Raw genomic sequence first — 25,535 nt, forward strand, 5'->3', positions numbered from 1 at the left:
AAAATTTTTGTATATATTTATATATAAATTTTTAATAGGAGTTAAATTGTATATTTTACATTCTGCTTTTATACACAATGAACATCTTTTCATATTTATATGATCAGGTTATAAAGCATAAAACTTAATTGCTATTTAAAAATACATAAATACATACTAAATATTATAGAATTGTGTATATGTGAAACCACATAAATAATAAACATTTTGATTTCTAAATATACGCTTGAACTATAACATTTAAATGAACTTTCCAAAATATTCTCTGGAATATACCTTAGTTCTGAGGATCTAAATTTTTCCTTCATTTTATGAGTTTTTGTGTATTCTTTACGATAGTAAGAACATATTCTGCCCTAGTTAACTAAATTTTTTAATGTTAAAAGTTTGTATAATCTTATCTTTGCTGTTAATTAGACTTGCATGTGATTTAAAAAAAAAAAAACTATAGTTTTTTCAAAGAACTTGCTTTTGGATATTTTTATTTTTTTACTCAATATTTACTCTCACTCATTATGTTCTGCGTTACCTTTATTGGTTCCATGTTGGTGCCCTCTATATACTGCTAAAGTGGAAGGATATATTGTGCCTCAGGCACCTTCATCTTCCAGCTCCCAAGTCCCATCTCCAGAGTAACCTCAATGCAAAGACTTGAGTGGTGTTGGCAGCACTGTGATCCGTGTGGTGAGGGGATGGCCACCTTGCCCAGGTAGGGCCACAGCTGCCCACGTTGCGGACTGGCCCTGGCACCATCTGCAGGGCTGACCCACTAATCTGCCAGCAGTTTCTGTGAACACCGGAATATTTGGATATTTCTGGAAACATCTCTTTACATCAATTAAAGACTAAACAACAGATGGTGACTTCTGGAGATGGTGAAGGATTTAACCCATTCTTTACTGATATGGCGAACAGTGGTAGCAACCAATTAAGCATCACGTGCTTTGGTTACTCTTCTTTTAGGCTGTCAGTTTCTAGTATGAGGAGATTTCAGGTTCGAGAGTGAACATATGCTTCTCAGCTTCTGATGATGGAGTCTTGTCAGGATGCCCGAGAAGTCAGCAAGCACAGGTGTGTGTGTCAGTAATGCCAAGGTCAGGCCTTATACCAATGAGAATGATGTTCCTCGCCATTCAGGTACCAGAGCAGCTCCAAGGTCACTCAGCAACACTTAGTGACTGTGACATATTGGAGACTATGTGCCAAAGCCTAGCACTGTGCCTGGCACAAGAAAACTCAGCAAACAGTAGCTGGCATTATACTACCAGTGACAAAATCCTAGGAACTGAGCAGCAGTGTTGTTGACCTTGTCTTTCACTTTGGCATACTATTGGAAGAATCTGCCTGTACTTCTCTAATAATTTTACCACATTCATAACTCTATTTTCATGACTCTGCCTTATTTTCTTATCTCTCTCTCTCTCTCTCTCTCTCTCTCTCTCTCTCTCTCTCTCTCTCTCTCTCTCTCTCTCTCTCTCTCTCTCTCTCTCTCTCTCTCTCTCTCTCTCTCTCTCTCTCTCTCTCTCTCTCTCTCTCTCTCTCTCTCTCTCTCTCTCTCTCTCTCTCTCTCTCTCTCTCTCTCTCTGTCTTTTTCTCTCTCTCATTTACAACCTAAATTCCTCAAGACAGAGAATCTAATGAGGCATGTTCTTTATTCATTGTCAGAGTGCACCCACTGGTCACTCTTGTGCCAAATTACTCCTTAAACTGGCCCTTACAATGGACTCATCACTACTCTTCCCAGACTCCTGATGCAATCCACCCTAGCCAGGTTAACGGGGCTAAGTGACAGAAAATGCGGGAAATTACATGCAAGGATCACCCTGGTATGGACTCTGCTTAGAAGAGACTGGGGGTCCAGGGTGCACTGAGTTTTATAGACTATTAAATACAGCAGAGACTTATTTTTCTTTTCCTCTGGAAATTGGTAATTTTTATAGTGGGTTCAAATCTTTAAAAATCTGTCAATGAACACAAAGCAATTTGCTTAGGAAGCAGTTGAGTGATGACCTCCTTAGAGCCTTGGGAGCCATTTGGAAAATTTGCAATGGCTCAGCAAGAATCTTCTCACCATGCATGTCTCCAGGTCCTTGGAGCCTGGCTGAACCACACCAGCTCATTTTGGAAGCAATCTAATGATGAAGTGAATCCTCACCCTTTCCTGGCAGGGTAAGGTAAAGTATCAGGAAGATTAGAAGGTACCAGTAGACAGACTTTAGTTCAAATCAGTGTTCCATCAGCAACTAGCTGACATGGGCCCCAGCTCGCACCCCCAGCCTCGCAGCCCTGCAGCCCTGACTGGCACTCTGCCGTGGCCTGGCGCCACCCCCTCACCTGCTCCACCATCCCACTTGCGGAGCAATCCATCAGAGCTGGGCCCCCTGCCCAGCTCCCTCAACACCTGGGAGTTAGACAGCGCCCCCCCGCCCCTCCCCCCTCTCGGCCCCACTGCCACCCTGGTCATTGTCTGTGGGGTGATTGGCAGGGCAATTCCGTCCCCACTCTCACCTGCCTTGGCCTGGCACCGCCCACTCACCTGCTCCACCATCCCACTGCTGTCCCGCTCTTGACCAGGTCTCCACTGCCGCCCACTGCCAGCGTGCATCTCTGACTCCTGCCATGTTCCGTGCCGCCCCCTGGGGGTCAGCACACATCAGAGCAAGTGGTGAACTCCCAGTTGAACAACTGCCGGAGGGGACAATCTGCACATTAGACTTTTATCATATAGGATTATTCTATAGTTATTTTTCTTTCTGTGTAAAACTAATTTCAAAACGTATTTGTTTAAAATAATACACACTTTTTATTGCTCAGGAGTCAGTGGGCCCAGGGTCGGTGGGGCAGGCAGCACTGCTGAACTGAGGAAACGGCCTTGCGTGCTTGGGGATGGCCTGGCTAGCGGCTGCTCTGTGGCTCTCGTCCTGTGCTCTGCAGAGTTATATTGCAAGAGGGGTCCATGAAGGGAGTGGAATAATTGCAGCTATTTCTTATCTCAGAGTGCAAAAGGTATACTGTATTATATCCATGCAGTCTGATAAAATTTTGATGAAATTCAATGTCTATATGAAAAGGAAAAAATGCTCAGTGAGCCAGGAAGAGAAGTATTTCCTTAAAATGATTTTTTAAAAAAAGGTAGAATTCATCCCAGTAGTCAATAACATATGTAATGCTGAAGTATTTTACTACTTGAATAAACATAAGACAGGGATGCCTGTCTTACTAGGGAGGAAGTGAGCAGACTGGTACACTGACAGGGCACCTCTCCTTTGCTCTCCTATCTGTACACCAAGGGCAAATGGCCCACAGTTTAAGCAGATTATCTCCAGTGCTGCTTTGATTAAAGAGTATAAAGGCACTTCCTAAGCGGTGAGTGGATATAAAAGCCCAATCAGAGTAGATTTTAGAGAGAAGGAGAGGAGAGGAATTTCAGATAATACAGGTAGATATTTCCTAAGAGTTTTACTCTGAGGGACAGGAGACAAAGTGGGACAGTAGCTATAGAGATAGGACGAAAAAAGTATTTTGCTATTTTTAAAAATATGACAAAATGAGCATGCATATATGCTGATGGGAAATAAAGAGTAGAAAAGAAATAAATGGTTATGTAGAAAAAGGAGAAAATCTGCAAGGAGTGGCATCTAATGTGATCTGATTTATATATTTACTACTTTCCTTTGTCTTATTCATTGTTTTTTATAATATCTTTAAGATTTTTTTAATTTATTGATTTTTAGATAGAGAGGAAAAGAGAGGGTGAGCGAAACATCAATGTAAGATCACATTGATCTGCTGCCTCCTGCATGCCCCACACCGGGGATCAAGTCTGCAACTCTGGCATGTGCTCTGACTAGGGGTCTAACCAGAAACCTTTCAGTGCACAGGAAGATACCCAACCAACTAAGCCCCACCAGCCAGAACTTGTTCATTGTTTTTTACATCTATAAATAGAATAATCATACATATTTTAGACTATTGTGATGTGTGAACTTAATTTAATGAAAATATATAAAGATATTTAGAACTTGGGCTGCATGAAGTAAACATTAGATTTTTTTCCCTTTTCTTGTCTCTCTTTTTTTTCCCATTGAAATTAATAGGTGGCCACCTCCTTAGTGAAATTTATCTTGTTTTATAAAATCTCCAGTCGGGACTCTTATGAGCAAACGAGGACTCACTCTGGCTCTTAATGAGAGATGCACACCAGGCCCTTTATAACTAAATGCATACTGCCTGTCACTTGCAGGTTAAGTGCATGGTTCTTGCAGTTGGACAGGAGGGAAAGCTTTATGAATGGTGCTCTCAAGTGTAGTCTGTTTCAGCATATAAATGTATTGCTGGGGGGAAATTGCTCCTGGTAAGATAATACAGATCAAAAAAAAATGAGGGGGCAAACAGTTCAACATATAGCATATCCCATGACTGGCACCCTCAAGGTTGGCAGCCTGGCAGGAATCTACGGTCTACCATTATGACCAGAGTGCCATGACCTCTGATGCCGCTTTGTCCTGATCATAAATTATTTCACCCAAACTGATGGGGTAATTGATTTTGTTACCCATGAACAATGACCCTGCTCTTGAAATAAAGGGTTTAATGTAGGAAGATGAATCCCCAAATCTAGAAAAATTGTCATTAGTGCTCTCCCTCTACACCTAAAACTGAAAGTGATTCAGAGAACTTCCAGGCAGAAACCAATGGCATCATAAACCAGATAAATGTTGGTCACTTATATGCTTCTTTCCAATGACTCTCGGTGGTGAGTGTGGATTAATGTGAGAAGGAGAAACTTTTGAAGACTGTAGTCTTAAGGGCTGGTAGGCTTTACTTCCAGGAACCGTATACCATGCACAGTGTAGATCTGACAGGGAGCCAGCAGAGTAATCATTGTGAAATAAGCTCGGCCATTGTCCATCACAAAGGCCTGCTATCAGAGAAAAGTGCTTCACAGAACCCTGTCCCACCTGGGTGAAGGGCTCTAACCTTACTCAAGTCCCTCTCTAACCTCCCTAAGCACCTAAGAGGAAAGCAAGAAAAGACACACTTGCTAAGGTCAGAGCCAGGGATACCAGCCCACTAAAAGATGGAGTTTCAGTCATGAAACTCTAGAACACTTCTTCCTCACTAACATCACCACAGCAAGGCACCAGCATAACAAAGTGGATCACAGCCTAAGCGGATTATAAACTCTATTTAAAGAGTTTTCAGGCAAGCCTGAATACAGGGGAGACAGAAACCAAGAGCAGGAAAGGATTTTGAAGGCTCTAGTGCAAACATGTCAAACTCAAAGGCTAACTCACACCAAATAAACGAGGTTGTTTTTGCCTGGGGTGAAGGCAGTTGCCACACCCTATTGGAAAACACTTGCCCTACCCTTTGGAGTTTCTGAAGCCCATTAGCCCATTAAGAGACTGAGAATAACAATCAGCCTACAGGCAGAAGCAGTTACTGAGCCCTGTTGGAAAACTCTAGCCCCTCCCTGTGGTCCATCCCCTGAGGCTGGCTAATCAAGACTGTATACAATCAGATTGCAGGAAGAGGTAGGTCTCTGGAGGTTTTGAGTTTTTGCCTGATTTAATTCAGCGTCCTGGGCTAGGAAAAGCAGACAAGGGTGCGCATCTTGGTCCTTTCCAAAGGCAACCAGCCCCAGCAGGGGGAGCCACAAGCTGTGGATTGCTGATAGCTACAAACATGGTACTCAGAGCCAGTCACAAACAGCATCTGACATTGTCCTGCACAAGAGGTTGTGAGTTGTAGCAGGTCTACCTAATACATAGACACAAACTCAAACACACAACCAAAATGGGGAGACAAAAAAAAGCCAAAAACCAAAGAACAAGAGAATTCTCCAGAAGAGCTAAATGAAATGGAGATTAAGAAATTTGTCAGATATTGAGTACATAAAAATGATGGCAAGGATATAGTAACGATGAAGAATGACATAGCACCTGGAACCTTGGCTCATGGGGATGACACGCTAACCAACTGAGCGACCCAGCCAGGGTCAAGATCATTCTTTTCCAACCTGCTGATCCCAGTTTAGGATCACTGGTGGCCAGAGCCTCCTCTCCTGGCAGCTCCGGGAGCCAGGACAGGCTTCTCCATACAGGACACCTGTCCATTGCAGGGCACACTCACACTCACATCCACACCACACTCACTCGACTGGGACAATGCAGACATGCCAATTCACTTCTTGTGCACATCATTAGGGTGTAGGAGAAAACCAGAGTTCCTGGAGAAAACCCACACAGACATGAAGAGAACATGCAAACTTCACACTGACAATGGCCCCAGCCTGGAATCAAGCTTTTTTTCTCATCAACAGTATAACCAAAGGAAATTGAATGAAATGCCATCATCTGAGAACCTGCTGTAAACACAACTGATGACATTTCCCTTGGATTCATTTATAAAAAGACTGTTACTCATGCTGGGGCTCTCTTGGATCACTTGCTCTGAGGAAGCAAGTTGTGAGGAGCCCTATAGAGAAGCCTACACGTCAGGGAACTTAGGTACTCAGCCCGCAGTCAGTGAGGAACGGAGGGTTGCTTGCAACCAACTGAGTGAGGTTGGAAGCAGGTCCTCCAGTGCCACATGACTGCAGGCCTGCCAACAGCTTGATTCTGACTTCATGAGAGATCTTGAGGCAGAACTATCCATCTAAGCTTCTCTGGAACTCCCATTCCACAGAAGCAGTGAGATAATGAATATTGCTTAAAGATGCTAAGATTTGGCCCTAGCCCCAGTTTGGCTCAGTGGATAGAGCATCAACCTGTGGACTGAAGAGTCCCGGGTTTGATTCCAGTCAAGAGCATGTGTCTCAGTTGCAGGCTTTAGCATTAGCCCAGGTTGGGACACATGTGGGAGTTGTGCAATCAATGTGTCTCTCTCACATCTGTATTTGTCTCTCTCTGTCTCTCCCTCTCCCTTTTACTCTCTCTCTCTTAAAAAAAAAATCTATGGGAAAAATATCCTCAGGTGAGGATTAATAAAACAAACAAATAAAAAGATGCTAAGATTTGGAGTAATTTTTACACATCTACAGATAACTAATATACTGACCTCTCTGGAAAAGGAATTATGTAACAGGAGATTAAAGAGGACAATGATCTTTAAATATTGTTTTTTTATCTCCTTTATAAGTTTAGTCTCTATCATAAAGTATGAACACTTTTTAGGAGGGGTCTTTATCAGGCTGAGTTACACAAAGACCCCTTAGAAGGATCTTTCTCCATGCCCCCTTCAGAGTTTGACATGGGGACATATCAAACCATGCCCGTCTTTGTTATTTTCCCTTTGTACTATTAATAAAGGATAAAAGTACTTGCTGTTCTGGGAGAGGCCTAATTTATAGGGGAGAAAAGAAATAAACAAATTAGAGTTGATAATTCTATTGTGATAAAATGTCTTGATGCAAAAGTTACATTGTAAAGCTGAGTCATATAATTTCTGAAGGAGGCTTTTTAGTGTACATTGCACATTAAATGCAGTTGTATATGTAGTTAAATTTGATGAACAGTGACACCTTCCCATTCAAAATGCCAAAGTGCCCTGTTGACAAAGCGTTCAAGAGGGACTGAAACAAAGCAAAGGGAAGAAATCTGTGTAAAAAAAATTTGATCCCCCATCAAGCCATGTTGGGACCATATTCAGAGACTCTTATCAAAATCACTGTGTCCCCCAAACCATATGTTAGATATTATGCATTTTATATATGCAACCATAAAGAGAATTTTTTAAAATCTTAAAAATATTGTATCCCAAACTCTACTGACAAACTTAGGTCCTTCTTGATGGTAGCAGAAAAAAGAAAAAATGTTTCTTTATCTATGATTCCATTTGCATGTGACAATTGTGGCTTGGATGAGAGTGACAGTTATGAAGGTTGTAAAAAGTAAAAAATCATTGATATCAGGATGATATTTAAAAAGAGTTGTCAGGCTCATGAATCAGATGTGGTATATAAGACAAATAGAAGAGTCAAGGTGGAAATCAAAGCTTGGCGTGAGGAGCAAGATAATCTGTAGTGCTATTAGCTGTAATTGAGAACCCAGGTGGATTAACAGATTAGATGATGGTGGTGGACAGGGAGTCAGGAATTGTCTTAAACTTTTATTGCTTACTAGAGGCCCAATGCACGAAATTCATGCAAAGGGCTTGGCCTCCCCCCACTGCCTCCATGGCTTCATCCAAGGTCGTCCGGAAGGACATCTGGAAGGATGTCTGGTTTAATTAGCATATTATGCTTATATTATTGTAGATTTACACCGAAATATAATGTCAAGTATATAGTTAGATTTTTTTAAATTAAATTTATTACGGTGACATCTATAATAATAAAAGCATAATAGGCTACTTAGACCAAATGTCCTTCTGGACAATCTTCTGGATGAAGCCAGGGCTGGAAGGGAAGCCCAGGTCCTGGATGCCAGAGGGAAGCTGGTGCTGGCAGTCGGAGGGAGAAAGGCCTACTCTTGCATGAACTTTGTGCATCAAGCCTCTAGTTGGTTAATAAAATTGTATAAATTTAAGGTGTACAATTCTATAATACATCATCTGTATATTATTGCAGTTAGATTTACAAATCCATAATTCAAGGTAGAAGTTGTGTGGGAACCACACCAGGTCCCTGGATAGTCAAGGCCAATGGGATCACAGAGGCTTTGTTATCAATACACCAGAATGACCAAAGGCCACTCTGGGCATGTGCCTAAATGGAATGTCCAAGGACTCTGAGCCTGGGAATCCTAATCAGGCCAACATACCATGACTGGGTGCAAGGACACAAGGTACACTGTGCCCTTCAATAGCCAATATGATTGATGTAACTATTGGCACGAAGCCTTCTTTGTCTAATGGTATGAAAGTAGGTTACTGATCAGCTAGCTAGTCAGCTGAGGTGGGAGTGAGAAGAAGTCTGTTGGAGTATGGAGAAAGAGAAGCTATGATGGAGTGTGTGAAGAAGTCTGCTAGAGAGACTAGCTGGGTAGGAGAGACGGGAGAAGCTGCTGAGCCGAAGAGCTCAGGTACCACTATGATGTGAGGCGATGAGTCTAGGAGACAGAGTGTGACTGCTCAGATAATAGCTGTGTGTACAAAGACTGATGGTCTTCTATGGGAAAGATATAAACTGAGTGGCCAGATTATTACGACCACCCCATCAGTACTTCGTTGGGCCACCTTTTGCCTTCAATACTGCGGCGATTCTTCTTGGCATTGACTCCAGGAGATGTGGAAAGGTGATGTGAGGAATCTGACACCATGCCTGATGAATAGCACTGTCCAGTTCTGTGAGATTAGCATGCCAGGAAAACATGCCCCAAACCATAACACTGCCCCCACCAGCTTGAAGGGTTGTACTCATGCATGTGGGGTGCATGCTTTCATGCTGTTTCCTCCAAATTCTCACTCTGCCACCTGCATGATGCAACTGGAAACGTGATTCATCGGACCACATGACTTTCCATTGCTTGACTGTCCAACCTTTATGTTCCTGTGCGAATTGGAGATGTTTTTTCTTGGTAGCTGCAGGCGCAACGGTGTTGGAATAGGCCTTCGGCTTCCATATCCCATATGATGCAGTATACAGCTAATTTACCTAAAAACGTCAGGTGGTCATAATAATCTGGCTACTCAGTATATGTTCACCATATGGACTTTGCTGTGAGGACTGCTCTTGTCTAATGGTGGTATGGCCACTGGCTTCAGCAATAAAGACTCATTTTTATTTACCCACAACATCTCATGGCTTCTCCATCTAAGACCGGCGTCCTAGGAGGTCCAGCCCCAAGCAGAGGGGCTCAGACCCAACACCTGTGACTATTGAGCAGAGGATAAAGGAGGAACTTGGACTAAGTTCCCAACAGTTAGGTCAGTGGGCAGGGTTTGAGAAGAACCAGCCCTGGCGTAGTCGGATAGGAGAATTTAGAAGAATACATGGACTCACAGCCACTCAGAGATCCTCAGAGGCAGTCAGACCAGCAGAGCTGTGCGGTGCTCCTGCTGCTGGCTCTGACAAGTTGCCATTGAAAATATAAATTTGAGTCTGATCAAATTGCTGATGGTTGCGGAAGCTAGCCTCTAAAATGGGCCCAAATGACCCCTGGCCCTGATATTTATGAGCTTGTTTGGTTCCCTCCCACAGTTCATCAGGCTTGGATCCTGTGAGTGAGAGAGTATTTGAAAAGAGCCTGTGATTGATTAAAGTAAAGAAACCCTTCTTGGAAAGTGGAGGAAAGGAGATACTTTCGTGTAGGAGCACATCATTCCCTACATTCACCAGGACATTAGAAAGTGTTCTGATGAGCTGGGTTATCTAGCTCAGGAGGTTTTCAGCCATAGTGTTAGAGGTACCACTTGTTTTCACCTCGCTGCTCATAGTAAAGTGTGAAGTGAGAGAGAGACTAAAAGAACTCTTAAACTGAAGAAATTGGGACTCAATGGTGCTGAAAATTCTCAGATTCTCCAGTGGGAAAACGATGCTAAAATGAAGAAGTTGCTTCTAAAAAATGATTAAACCCAGATCAAACATGCCAGGAAGATGTGTACTAAAGGTAAAGCCTATGGTGTGACAGTAAAATCATGTCCCGCCTCAGAAAAATCAAAACTGGGGCATCGGAATATCATCCTGTCATACAACAGGGCCTGTAAGGGTTAGGAGGGTGAGGCACACAGACATTTCTAATCAAACAACCGAGCTTCTAAGGAGCTTAAGAGCACTGTTTCTCAGCCAGTTCAGCATAAGCCCAAGGTGCAGTAGAGTTTATTTCAAAGATGTGTGTCAGTAAGTCTTTTGTCTAATGTGTAGGGCAGATGACGTACTAGTGTCTCTTCAGTTTTATAGGCCTTTAAATTTAGAGAGAAATTGAACTTGAAAAGATATATTTAAGGATTTAAATTCAAAGAGCTTCATTTATACCTGAGCTTAATCCCTGCTTTCTGGTATTTATACACTTGTCTAGATCCCTCACACCTTGTATTAGGTTGGTCTATGTGTGAACAATAGAAAAAATGGCAAAAGTGATGACATGTTACCTCCAAGGCTATATTATGTGACATCATGGCTTCTGCCCAATTCTCTTGGAATACTTGCTCTGGAGAAATCCAGGTGTCATGTTGTGAGGACACTCAGACAGCACTGTGCAGTGACCCTTGTGCATGATCTAAGCCTTCTTCCATGATCTAGGAAGAAACCGAGGCCTACTTGCAGTAACCATGTGAGAAAACCATCATGGAAGCCGGTCCTTCAATTTTAGTTCAGGCTTCTGATCATCTTCACATTAGCTGAGAGCTAGACTGCAATTTCACGAGACCTTGAGTTAAAACTATCCACCTAAGCCACTGATCAAGACTTGGCCCTCAGAAACCATGTGAGATAATAAAAGTTTGTTGTTCCAAGCTGCTAGTTTTGTGGTAATTTGTTATGATTGATAGACAACAACTAAGATGGTGTTTAAAGCCATGGGTCTAGGCTAGGGAAAGCTCCTAGAAAGTGAAGGTAGGTAAAGAAGTCATATTATCAGGAATCTGATGCCTACGGCCTGTTAGTGCTTAAGTATCAGATGCAAGGGGAAACAATACAGCTATATGATTTTGGCAAATTACTGGCATTTATTTTCCTAATCCAGCAGATGGAGATAAAACAGCCTACAGTGTTGTGGGTGAAAATTAATGGGATAACATGTGTAATGTGTAGTGTCTGTAATATTATAGTCTCAAATGGTATTATTTTTCTTCTCCCTTATACCTTACTTCCCACAGTTTTAGGTTTTATCCTCATAAACAGGACAGGGTCTCAGATGTTCAGATGAGCATCATGAAGTGTGCAAAATTTTCACAATTATTTTCAAGTTAGGTTGATTGTATTCTTTATAGATATCTTCCTTGCCATTAAAATTGGTCAGTAAAATAATATTATCAAAATGTGCATCCCCCTATTTATAATTATATGCAAGAAATATTGCTGTAGAAGAAGCATATTAAGGAGTTTGTACAGAATGATTTTAGTTTTCCTTTAGCATTACTCATGCTCATTATTATTTTGTCTGACAGTTGAGAAATTTCTATTCAATGGTATATTTCTTTCTAGGTATAACATCTGGAGAATTTTTTTAAGCAATGAGAAGTTAGAAGATATCTATTCAAAACAGATGGATAGAAAATCTATTTTCCTCGGAAATTATTTAATGTCACATTTAGAAATACTGTACAGCTGAAATTTGAGATTAGCCAACAAGCATCTGACAATTTTTATTCTTATCTGTCAGTCAAATGCTTCAAAAAGACTTAATTTTGCATATCATAGTGTAGTGGCAAAATTGGATTTTTGTTGATGGGAGCAGAAAGTAGGGAAATTATTTATTTTTATTTGATTCCCTTAGAAATTCAGAATGAAAATTCTATAAAACTGTTTCTTATATTGTTGTAAAATAAACATTATGACCAGATTACAAATTTAACTTTAGATGATGATGCTTATATTTTCAAAAAAAAAAAAAGAGAATGGGCTCAAGGAATACTTAAATATTCTTTTATATAAGCCTACCTGGAAAGGGAAATATAACCTGGCAGGACAACGGACTGAGTCTTAGATGGAGAGTGTGTCCACCACACATACATGGTGCATTTGAAGTGCTAACAGGACCTTGAAATCACTTTTTGTTACTCTTTAGCTGTGGCATTTCCAATCCATTACCTTCTGTTTTCATTGGTATTTTAAGCAGGTAGAAAATATGCTATAATCATTTAACTTTTTTTCCTAAAATATAAATTTTATCTTAGGCCCTGGCTGGTTTGGCTCAGTGGATAGAAGTAATGGTGAACCTATGACACACATGTCACAGGTGACACGTGAAATCATATTTTTGGTTGATTTTTCTTTGTACTGGGATAGAGCGTCAGACTGCAGACCGAAGGGTCCTGGTTTCGATTCTAGTCAAGGCCTCATGCCCAGGCTGTAGGCTCAATCTTCAGAAGAGGGCATGCAGGAGGCAGCCAATTAATGATTCTCTCTCATCATTGATTTTTCTATCTCTCGCCTTCTCCCTTCCCCTCTGAAATCAATAAAAATATTAAAAAAATAAAAATAAATTTTATCTTAGGAAAAAGATGTGTAATAGGGGAATAGAACAAATATTTTTTTAGTGTCTCTATGTGAACTAGGTCTACTTACCTGAAAATAGAATTTGAGATGAAAGTTTATGAGCAAAAATGGGGGGAGAGAGAGAGAGAGAGAGAGCCAAAGAGAGAGAGAGAGAACTCATGCACAACAGTGTGGTGATGGGGAGGTTGGGGCGGGGGGGGCGTGAAGGGGGAAGAGGGCCCAGAGAGGATAAATGGTGATAGAAAAAATAAAATAAATTTTTAAAAAGCAAACAACAATAAAACAACTTATGTTCAAAAATTTTATCAGAGATTTTTCATGAAAGTGTCTGTAAGGGGCAGGGAAACATGATTGGGTAGAAGAAAATGATAAACTGTAAAAGAGTGTAGCAGAAACATTCCAGAGCTGAACTTATCCTTCATATTTGTCTCAATACCCCTTCATTGACTAGCCATTGGAGGCAGCTGCCAGTGGACTGATGGAATCTTTGTACTGTCTCAAGAGAAACAACTGCTAAACATTAAAGAATTTCATAAACTGGTTATTAAACTCTGTTGTTATCTTGAAATCAGCCAACCTAGGAATGTTGATTTGCTTTTGGAGTACTGGTTTACCAGCATGATTTTGGGTATATTCTTGGGAAGGTGGTTTTCTACAACAGAAGGAAATGTTTGGGAGGTTCTCACCTGTGAGCCATTAGCTGGAAACAATCCCAGAAGCCAGGGCAGTGCATGTCCTTGTCATGAAAGGGGAGGGTTGGGCAGTGCAGCATGACATACCCTGCAGTCCACACCAATTACTGCCCAGATTCACTAGTTTTGTATAGTAAGTTCACCCCATCTGAGAAAGATACCTCCAGAATTCCAGATGGTCTTTTTACTTTGGGTAACTTAGAAGATGAAGATTAGTTAGTAGACCGTGAAGTCACACATATGCTCATCACCCTTCCTTTCTCTTACAATCCCTTGTATAGTCTCATTGTGCTTGGCTAGCACCTCTGCTAGTCTAAGTGGATAACTGATGGGGTGAACCTTATCTTCATGATTGAGAACCCTTCATGCATAGCTGCTGTACCTATCACTTAACATCAAAATTGGTAACAAAGTACCAAGTGACTCCCCAAGGGGTTACCTATGTGCCAAATTTATTTATTTCTGTCCCCATAAGCCCTACCACTTCCTGATGGTCAGAGGGAATTACCTCTGACAGAATGCTGATTCCTTTTTTTGCCTCTAATCTCTTGGCACAAAGAACCTAAAGTGAGTGGGTGGAAGCCTGAAAATAAAGTTGAATGGGACTCTAACTATGTCCCCTGGTGTAAGTGTTACCTCTATGGTAAACCCTCAGAAGCTGTAAACCCTCAGAGTCTAAGGTAATAGAGAATGGAAGTACAAGTTTCCTACATGGATTATTGCAAGCGGTAGTAATTAAGGCTACTCCTATTCCAACCTGCTTTTCTGTTTGACTCACATATTCTACTTATTGGAGAACTCACATGCTTGCATCTCCAAACTGGAACCTCAGTTGGGTCAGGGCAGCTTTGAGGTAGTATATGTATATATGTATTATGATATTTGTGGTCCTTTGTCCATTGACATATCTCCTTTGGTGTGAAGTTTATCTCTTGTTCTACTGAGTTGTTTTGCAGGATTCTGAGTAGCTGCGTCAGATATCTCTAGATAGTGTGCCAGCCTGTGGGCAAGAAAGACAAATTTATACTCAGAATGTATGCTGATTCTAGTCAAGATGATAGCTGTCTTTTAAGGTAGAGAAATCCAATGTAATAAGCCTACCACCAAAAAGTCTCATAGGTAAATAACTTATTGGGGTCTAGAGCTGGTTTATGTTGTGGGGGATTGAACATTCGCCAGAAGTAGTAGCTGTATCAGTCTTGGAGAATGGAAACACATGCTAAAAGGACCATGTGTAGTTTTCCTCTCTGACTCAATGGCAACTCTATTCATGAGCTCATGGTATGAGAAATGGGGTACTGGTTGGCAATGGTTGATTGAGACCAAATGGTGAGTTGCTCTGTCTATTCCAGCCGTGGGCAAACTATGGCCCTTCAGGCCGGATCTGGCCCATTTGAAATGAATAAAACTATTGAAAAAAAAAGACCGTACCCTTTTATGTAATGATGTTTACTTTGGATTTATATTAGTTCACACAAACACTCCATCCATGCTTTTGTTCCGCCCCTCCGGTCCAGTTTAAGAACCCATTGTGGCCCTCGAGTCAAAAAGTTTGCCCACCCCTGGCACTCGGTAGCTCAGTACTTACTTCATTGAGTATGTTTTCTAGTAGGTATAGATATACAATAAAATGTCTTGACCACTTCTATTGGTGCCTCTTTCCCAGCTCTTCTTGTCCTCAATCTTCCAACTTTGTTCTCCTATGCGTATAGAAATCCATGCAGTCACCTGCCGTTGCTCTTTATTCCATTAGCATTCTTATCTTAGACCACTTCCCTTTCCACACAAGTAGATAACCAAATGTCTGAAGCTTGGACTTTTTCTTCTTATCAGCTTTTCAAAAGGAGTCCCCTCATGTGGTACCAGGTATGAGCTGAAGAAGCACAGTGGAACATTAATAAAAGATATGGAGGTCTAGGTTATCTGCTCATGCAGCCAAGCCATTATTCTGGACATACCACTTTCACATTACAATAGATTGTTGCGAACTGGTCTAACTTATGACTTTATGAATTTGACAGGTATAGCTATTGCTACGTGGTCAAATGGTATCCATGGTCAGACATTGTAAGGATACTCTAGTACAGTGGTCAGCAAACTCATTAGTCAACAGAGCCAAATATCAATAGTACAATGATTGAAATTTCTTTTGAGAGCCAAATTTTTTAAACTTAAACTCTATAGGTAGGTACATTGTTATTAACTTAATTAGGGTACTCCTAAGGCTTAGGAAGAGACATACTCAAGGGGCCAAAGAGCCGCATGTGGCTCGCGAGCCACAGTTTGCCCACCACTGCATCTAGTAGATCAGCCACTACTTGTCAAATGGTATATATATTTGTCCACTGCAAGACAGGAGCTTGCTTCAGATCTCCTGGGGTCCAATTGTAATTTTCCTCTTGGGGAATTTAATAAATGCCACATGGCACATTTATAATCAGGGTGGAATATTCTAGGTAATATGAGCCATAGGTATAGTTGGACTGTAGCTCTTTTGTGCGTTGGGCCCTATTCAAACCTGGCAGCCTTCCAGGCAAGCTTCTAAACCTCCAAAAATTTCACTGCTGTGGCACATGCCCTAACATTTCTCTAATTTATCTCTTACCCTCTGGAGCACATGAAACACAAAAAAGGTCCCCAATGTATTTAGCACTTTGTGTGCATTTTGTCTGGTTAATATGATGCCATCAATGAAGTAGACCAATGGAATGTTCTGCATGATATCCAAGTGATCCAGTTCCCTTCAGACTATGTTATGCCAGAGTATAAGAGAGTTTATAGACACTTAGGACAAGTCTGTAATGTATATTGTTTCCATCCCACATTCATGTGAATCACTTCTAATTTTTTATTCCCAAATGGCTGGAGATTGGATATTTTTGCTAGCTATTCTCCTGTTTCAGTGTCCATTTGCTCCAGAAAAAATTCCCTTCTGGCAAAGGTACTGCAATTGAGGCTACTGTTTGGTTGTGTTTAGAGCACAGCATCATCAGTTGGCACAATACGTCTCGTGTTTGAAGGGGCCAGAATAGTGAATTAAATGGAACTATTATGAGGACCCTCATGTTAAAATTTAAGTCATTAAAGTAGTCACTAATCTCTAACACCCCAGTGTGTGATATTTAAATCCTTGTTTTGATATAATTTTAAATATACAGAAGAGTTGCAAAATAATATAGAAAGTTTCCATTACAATTCACCTAGTTTACATAATCATGTTGATATCTTTCATAACGATTTATCAAAACTGAGAAATTAACAATGATAGAATACTATTATTCAACTAGAGACTTTATTCAGATATTACCAGGTCATAACCTTTGTTGTCATTTTTCCAGAACCCAAAGCCTCATACCACATTGCATTTAGGTTTCATGTTACTTTATACAAATTAAAACCACAGGAGATGCATGCATGTCCAATAGAATGACAGAAATGGGAAAAAAAATGACAATACCAAGTGGTGGCAAGAACGTGGATCAGCTGGGATTCTTATGCATGCCTGGTGGAAATGCAAAATGGCATAGCAACTTCGGAAGATCATTTGGCAATTTCTTATAAAGATAAGCCTATTAGTTGGCTTTCTCTATCTTTCTCCACCTCTTTCCCCACCCCTTTACCCCAAAGGTATTTTTCTTGCCTCTCTCTTTCTCATTAACTCTAAAGGCCCTTCTTTTGCCTCTGTAACTTGTTTCCTGACTCTATTTCTTCTACTTATATGGCTCACTTCTATTTCTGTGACGTTCTAAATAAACTTTTGCTTCTACTAGTATTTGAGTACTGGCTCTAAATTCTTCCTTAGCCAAAACTCAAGGGAACCAAGGTCTGGTCCTATTCCATCGGTCTCACACCTGATGCCATTTCCCTGCCAATACTTAGGGACTCGAGCACTAAGTATGGTGATGCTCCAAGGTAAAAGGAATATATCAAGATAAGAACTTCACCTGCCCTTTGCCTCAGCAATTCCTAGGTAAAAGCTTGAGAGAACATTAATTTGACAAATGGATTTTTCAGTTGTGGGGCTGAATGTGTCCCATTGAAATCATCGATAGATATCATTCTCATGAAAGGAGCAATTTTAAGGGTTACTAAGGAAAGAGCCCACGTCCCTGGTGGGGGGTAAGGAAGTGGGTGACAGAATTGTGTCAGCTGGGATTCCGACTCCCATGTTTGTGAGCTGATTCACCTACCAGTCAAACAAGACTCTGTCCAGAGCAAAACCTCTGAATGCAGAAGGAAGAAATGTCTCAGAAATACTCAGCCTTTCCGTCCCGTGCTGTCACCTTGGTTCATTCGGATTCATTCATGCCATTTATCTTCCTGGATATTCAGGGGAAGCAGGAGTCTTTAAAAAACTCATATTACCCAACAAACGACCTGTTAGAGATGTAGAATATAGGGCCACACAAAACCTGTACTAAAATTACTAGATGTTCACTGTAGCTTTATGTGGGAAACTGTTTATTGCCTTCACTATCTGATAAGCAGAGACCGAAACCCCCCGAAGGCTGGGTGCCTTTGAAGCCCTAGCAAAGCTCGGAGCTAGGCGCCACCTCTGTTTGTCCAGACAGTGGTCGCTGAAACTATTCCCACATTTATTATTAGGTAAAACCTTGCTGATGGGCTAGTCTGCCTGTTAATGGGGGGGTCGCCTGCCTAAGGGCTACTCCAGATCAATAAAAGATTGGAGCAGCCTGAGCATGGGTGGAAGTCCCTCTCCTTGAGTTGGACTTGCCCGCCTGGACCTCCGATATTGCAAAATTATCTCGTGTCTTTTTCTCTCATTTGCTGTGCGGCTCCTCTTTCAGGTGCCGAACCCTACTCCACGCGGGTCGTGGAAGGAAACACTCAACATGGGGCCTACTGAGCTGAGAGCCCTGGGTCTATTCCTGGAAATTGTTTGCTGATCTGTGTGTCAATGGGAGGTCGCCTGCCTAAGGGCTACGCCAGATCAATAAAAGATTGGAGCAGCCTGAGCACAGGGAGGAAGTCCTTCGGGACTTGGCCGCCTGGTCCCCCAATATTGCAAAATTATCTCGTGTCTTTTTTTCTCGTTTGTTGTGCGGCTCCTCTTTCAGATACCGAACCCTACTCCACGCGGGTCGTGGAAGGAAAAACACTCAATAGCTTTACTTATAAAAGCCCCAAACTGATAAAATCTCCACTGTCCAGCAACTGATTAATATACAAAAAAAAATAGTGGTACAATATAATGAAACACTGCTCAGCAATAACAAATAATAAACTAATAAGTACATAAACATGGGTGAATCTCAAGTCTTGCACAAAGGTACATATTATGTAATTCCATTTTAATAGCATTCTGGAAAAGATCAAACTATTGGAAGAGACATCAGAACAATGGTTGCTATGAACCAGAGCTTGGTGAAGGGGCTGACTGAAAAAGAAAGGAGGCAAGCTTAGGGGGTGATGGTGATACAGGAATTCCCCTGAATTTTAAAGTTCACGTTTAGTCACTTTGCTTTTATAAAACACCTACATCAGAACCTGTGTTTCTTAACCAAAAGAATCTAAAAAGGATTTTCTCTTTTCCAGCAAAAGGCAAAAAGCACAAACAGCGCTGGGTGTGTGTTTTGCAGCAGCCCTTACAGAGGCGGCACCAGGAGCAGCTGGAGTGGGGGTCCCGCCCAGCTCCTTCGCTGGGAACCACACTCAGCATCAAGCCGCCATCACCTTGAGCTGTTGTCTGTGAGCATCACTTTATCTCCATTCATTCTGTGCATCTGTTAGCAAGATGGGTGCGGCTTTATCAGAAAGGCCCAAGGGAGCTCCTTACCGGTTTTATGTTTAGTGTAAAAGCGAGCATAATTGTTTTGATCACCGTGAACGGAAGACATTGTCTGTGCATTGAATTTTGGGTCCAGGAGGCTAAAAATTATTTCCACATAAATTAATGACAAGTGCTTCTTCACTTTGCACCATTTTGGCTTACAAAAGGTTTTTTGTTTGTTTGTTTGTTTGTTTGTTTGTTTATAAAAACACTCCACTTTCAGGTAGTGGGGGAAAGCAGTAGCTTATATTTTTACTATGGTGGTGGTGTTTAGATAACTGTATATATTTGTCAAAACTTACCAAATTAGGATTGTGCACAAAGGTAAATTTTGTTATGTAAATTATAAAACAATAAACCTGACCAAAAAGAAAAGAAAGATGTACCATCCACACTTATTGGTTCAATATAAAATTTCAAGATGAGTTTGATCCTATTGTTAGAAGACAGCTGCTCTAAGTTCCCCATCCCTAGGTAGTGAACTCCCCTAGCCCACTACTCCATGCCTGTGAACATTGAACATTGGCATTTCTAAATTGCTGTGACTGAAATCTTAAAGAAGCAGGCTACTTTACGGGGCCAGTGCTCAAATGTGCCCTTGACACTGAAGTTTGGTCTATCTATTGTATTTTGCCAAATGGTGAATTAAAAATCAGAACTGAGCTCCTAGGTGATGGGCATTGTTTCTAAGCAAAGGCCATGCTTACAGATGAGTACCATCTGAAGGGCAATTAGGAGTTTTAAAGTCAAATGGCACCTATATGGCATTGTACAGTATGAAATTCTGGTTTTTGATAAAGAGCAGAAAAGGAGATGGAATTGAATGCCAATAACAGAAAATGTGACTCATATATGAGATATGATCCTTCTTGAATGGCCAGGTCCAGACACTGTGGGTGTCTCGTGTGATTGCACTGTGGGGAAATGATAGGTTTCTTGGTGTTTACAGGGGAGCTGATGCCTGAAAAGCTGGAAAACCAAATGGTAATTGAAAATCGGAACCGAGCTCCTAGGTAATGGGCATTGTTTCTAAGCAAAGGCCATGCTTGAAGATGAGTACCATCTGAAGGGCAATTAGGAGTTTTAAAGTCAAATGGCACTTATATGGCATTGTACAGTATGAAATTATGAAAGGTTTTTGACAAGTAGCAGAAAAGGAGATGAAATTGAATGCCAATATCAGAAAATGTGACTCATATATGAGATATGATCCTTCTTGAACGGCCAGGTTCAGACACTGTGGGTGTCTCGTGTGATTGTGCTGTGGGGAAATGATAGGTTTCTTGGTATTTACAGGGGAGCTGATGCCTGAAAAGCTGGAAAGGAATCTCTCAGTAGTAAATGTAAACATATCTCATTGAGTAAGATCATGTGCTGCAGTAGGTGAGAGTTTGGGATTTGGAATATGGCAGACCTTGTAAGTGACATGGGATGAGTCATTAAAAGCTCTCTAAACCCCCATTCTTTCCTCTGAAAGCAGGAAAGACAAACATTATTAACAAGGTAAATTAAAGATGGCATAAAATATATGTCACACACCCGGCCAGGTTCAGACACTGTGGGTGTCTCGTGTGATTGTGCTGTGGGGAAATGATAGGTTTCTTGGTATTTACAGGGGAGCTGATGCCTGAAAAGCTGGAAAGGAATCTCTCAGTAGTAAATGTAAACATATCTCATTGAGTAAGATCACGTGCTGCAGTAGGTGAGAGTTTGGGATTTGGAGTATGGCAGACCTTGATTGAAACATTAATCTGCTATTTTCCAGTAAGTGACATGGGATGAGTCATTAAAAGCTCTCTAAACCCCCATTCTTTCCTCTGAAAGCAGGAAAGACAAACATTATTAACAAGGTAAATTAAAGATGGCATAAAATATATGTCACACACCTAGTGTGGTGCTGGCTCACAGAAAATGCTTAAGAAGTAGAATTCAATAGTATCATTTTTAAATTTTACCTCAGAACTAAAAGGATGCGTCCATTCAGGTTTCAGTTGTACATCGGGTAGGTCAGAATATTTTTGTTTCTTGATAAGTGCTGGTTGGATGTTTGTAGATATGTTTCATTCATCGGCATCACCCAGATACACTGAATGAAAAATAACAGCTCTGTGTAAGCCAGAGCAAGCATCTGAATACTGAGACTATGGAGGATAAAATGTTTATTCTATAAATATACTATAAAATAAATTTAAAGTTATTAAAATTGACATAAAAGAGCATGAATGAGTTATTTGTCCCTCTAAGAAATTAAGAGAACACAAAATATAAATATAAATTGATGAAATAACTAGAGATACTGCTGAATCACAAGAAAATATATTTTCTATTTTTTTCTCCCAGTTCATTATATATTCAAACTATAAGCCCACAAACTGATTGTTTAAAAGGGACCACCATATATAATCAGTAAAAATTAGACAAAGGCTCTAACAGTATATTTTCTTTCCTTTTTTATTTTATTAATGTTTCTTTTACCAAAATGTAACTTGTGAGAGCTTAATGTTGTGTTCCCATTTGAGATGAAGCTTTGAAAATTACAGGCTTATATGGCAGATAGTGGAGAAAATCTCCCAATTAAAGTCTATATTATAGGATGAAAGTATAAACAAAGCATCTAACCACTTGCTTCCCTACCCTCTCACCATTAAATTATACTTAAAGCTAAAGGAAACATTTTCTATCATCACTGGATGTATTGCACATGCCAAGACTTCAAACAATTTCCCTATATATAGAAGAGCTCTAATGGAGAGATAACTTTAACCAGGGACTAACTTACACCTCACACTTACCAGGAACTATGTAGAGGAATTCCTCAAGAATCTGGTTATGGGCTCTCTTTTCCTCCTGTTTATCAGACAGCCTCTCTTCCTGCACTGTGCCAGCAGCCACAACCCTGAGACACGGTGGTGAAGGTCGGGGTGAACGGATTTGGCCGCATTGGGTGCCTGGTCACCAGGGCTGCTATTAACTATGGCAAAGTGGATATTGTCGCTATCAATGACCTCTTCATTGGCCTCAAATACATGGTCTACATGTTCCAGCAGGATTCTCCTCATGGCAAGTTCAAAGGCACAGTCAAGGATGAGAATGGGAAGCTTGTCCTCAATGGAAAGTCCATCTCCATCTTCCAGGAGCAAGATCCCACCAACCTCAAATGGGGTGATGCTAGTGCTGAGAACGTTGTGGAATCCACCAGTGTCTTCACTGCCACAGAGAAGGCTGGGGCTCACTTGAAGGGTGGAGCCAAGAGGGGCATCATCTCTGCCCCTTCTGCGGATGCCCCCATGTTTGTGATGGGAGGGAACCATGACAGGTATGACAACTCCCTCAAGATTGTCAGCAATGCCTCCTGCACCACCAACTGCTTGGCCCCCCTGGCCAAGGTCATCCACGACAACTTTGGCATCGTGGAGGGACTCATGACCACAGTCCATGCCATCACCGCCACCCAGAAGACCGTGGATGGCCCCTCTGGGAAGCTGTGGCGTGATGGCCGAGGGGCTGCCCAGAACATCATCCCTGCTTTTACTGGTGTTGTCAAGGCTGCCTCTGAGGAAAACAAAGCATCTAACCACTTGCTTCCCTACCCTCTCACCATTAAATTATACTTAAAGCTAAAGGAAACATTTTCTATCATCACTGGATGTATTGCACATGCCAAGACTTCAAACAATTTCCCTATATATAGAAGAGCTCTAATGGAGAGAAAACTTTAACCAGGGACTAACTTACACCTCACACTTACCAGGAACTATGTAGAGGAATTCCTCAAGAATCTGGTTATGGGCTCTCTTTTCCTCCTGTTTATCAGACAGCCTCTCTTCCTGCACTGTGCCAGCAGCCACAACCCTGAGACACGGTGGTGAAGGTCGGGGTGAACGGATTTGGCCGCATTGGGTGCCTGGTCACCAGGGCTGCTATTAACTAAGGCAAAGTGGATATTGTTGCCATCAATGACCTCTTCATTGGCCTCAACTACATGGTCTACATGTTCCAGCAGGATTCTACTCATGGCAAGTTCAAAGGCACAGTTCTGGCAAGAGGAAGAGAGGCCCTCAGTTGCTGGGGAGTCCCTGCCCAGATTGATCCTCCAACACCTGACCACCGTTTCCATCCCACATCCTCTGAAGAAGGGGAGGGGTGTAGGGAGCCCTACTTTGTTGTGCACCATCAATAAAGTTCACTGTACCCAGCCAAGAAAGAATTCGTAACTTCATTTTTACCATATCCTGTTAACTTCCGGGTCCCCACCCCCCATGTGATGGTTGTGGATCTGACCTGCCGCTTGGACAAACCTGCCAAATATGATGATATCAAGAAGGTAGTGAAGCAGGCATCAGAGGGCCCCCTCAAGGGCATCCTAGGCTATACTGAGGACCAGGTTGTCTCCTGTGACTTTAACAGTGATACTCACTCCACCTTGTGGATGTCCCCTCTGGGAAGCTGTGGCATCATGGCTGAGGGGCTGCCCAGAACATCATGCCTGCTTCTACTAGTGCTGCCAAGGCTGTGGGCAAGGTCTTCCCTGAGCTGAATGGGAAGCTCACTAGCATGGACTTCCGTGTCCCCAACCCCCATGTGATGGTTGTGGATCTGACCTGCTGCCTGGGGAAAGCTGCCAAATACGATGATATCAAGAAGGTAGTGAAGCAGGCATCAGAGGGCCCCCTCAAGGGCATCCTAGGCTATACTGAGGACCAGGTTGTCTCCTGTGACTTTAACAGTGATACTCACTCCACCTTTCATGCTGGGGCTGGCATTGCCCTCAATGACCTCTTTGTCAAGCTCATTTTCTGATATGACAATGAGTTTGGCTACAGCAACAGGGTGGTGAACCTTGTGGTCCACATGTCCTCTAAGGAATAAGAGTCCCCTGGACCACCAGCCCTGGCAAGAGGAAGAGAGGCCCTCAGCTGCTGGGGAGTCCCTGCCCAGATCGATCCTCCAACACCTGACCACTGTTTCCATTCCACACCCTCTGAAGAAGGGGAGGGATGTAGGGAGACCTACTTTGTTGTGCACCATCAATAAAGTTCACTTCTCCTGTGACTTTAACAGTGATACTCACTCGTCCACCTTTGATGCTGGGGCTGGCATTACCCTCAATGAACACTTTGTCAAGCTCATTTCCTGATATGAGAATGAGTTTGGCTACAGCAACAGGGTGGTGAACCTTGTGGTCCACATGTCCTCTAAGGAATAAGAGTCCCCTGGACCACCAGCTCTGGCAAGAGGAAGAGAGGCCCTCAGTTGCTGGGGAGTCCCTGCCCAGATTGATCCTCCAACACCTGACCACCGTTTCCATCCCACATCCTCTGAAGAAGGGGAGGGGTGTAGGGAGCCCTACTTTGTTGTGCACCATCAATAAAGTTCACTGTACCCAGCCAACAAAAATAAATAAATGAAGAAGAATCTGGTTATGGTTTTTCACCTAGAGAGGCAAGAGGGCAGGTGGAAGAAACAGAACTTGAAATCCCCCTTGGCACTGCTGATGGGTAATGCTGGTGAGTCCTTGTTTGGGGACAGTGAAGGTTCCAACTGCCTCCTCAGCCACAGGAAGCATCCTCGGCTGGAGAGATTCTCTCTTCTGTTGTGGCAGCAATTAACCAGAAGAGATGCTGTTTCTGTTCAAGCAACAAAGTCAAATAGAGGAATCAGCGCAGCGCAGAGACTTTCTCAACAAGCAAACAGAGGGAGACAAGTGCCCTGACTAAGCAGCCCGCATAGCCTGCTCCCACAGCACAGTTTTGGACCTCAGAATTCACCATGTCAATTTGCACCAACCAACTGTTGAGGTTAAGGTCTGATTGAAAGAATCTATTAGAAACCAAGCAGTACTACAAGGAAAAAAATAAGGAAAATGAGTCCACCCTATATATGGACACACACCTAAGTGATCTGGATGGAGAGCCCTTTATTCAAAGTAATCATTTAACAAAAACTGGCA

General features: G+C 42.0%; 1 protein-coding gene and 1 long non-coding RNA gene across 2 annotated transcripts; both read left to right on the top strand.

Moving 5' to 3' along the window:
• Nucleotides 1-2,913: 2,913 nt before the first annotated feature.
• LOC107184781 lies at nucleotides 2,914-22,564 on the top strand. The gene is made up of 3 exons (XR_001515687.1): nucleotides 2,914-2,923; nucleotides 19,374-19,381; nucleotides 22,471-22,564. It is a non-coding gene; the product is annotated as an uncharacterized LOC107184781 (long non-coding RNA).
• Nucleotides 22,565-22,611: 47 nt separating this feature from the next.
• Nucleotides 22,612-24,385, top strand: LOC102756627 (glyceraldehyde-3-phosphate dehydrogenase-like). The gene is made up of 2 exons (XM_015570990.1): nucleotides 22,612-23,100; nucleotides 24,065-24,385. The coding sequence occupies exons 1-2, from the start codon at nucleotides 22,612-22,614 to the stop codon at nucleotides 24,383-24,385; spliced, it is 810 nt and encodes a 269-aa protein (XP_015426476.1).
• The last annotated feature ends 1,150 nt before the right edge of the window (nucleotides 24,386-25,535 follow it).

This window comes from Myotis davidii, unplaced genomic scaffold (assembly GCF_000327345.1).
Source record: "Myotis davidii unplaced genomic scaffold, ASM32734v1 scaffold808, whole genome shotgun sequence".
NCBI classification, from domain to species: Eukaryota; Metazoa; Chordata; class Mammalia; order Chiroptera; family Vespertilionidae; genus Myotis; species Myotis davidii.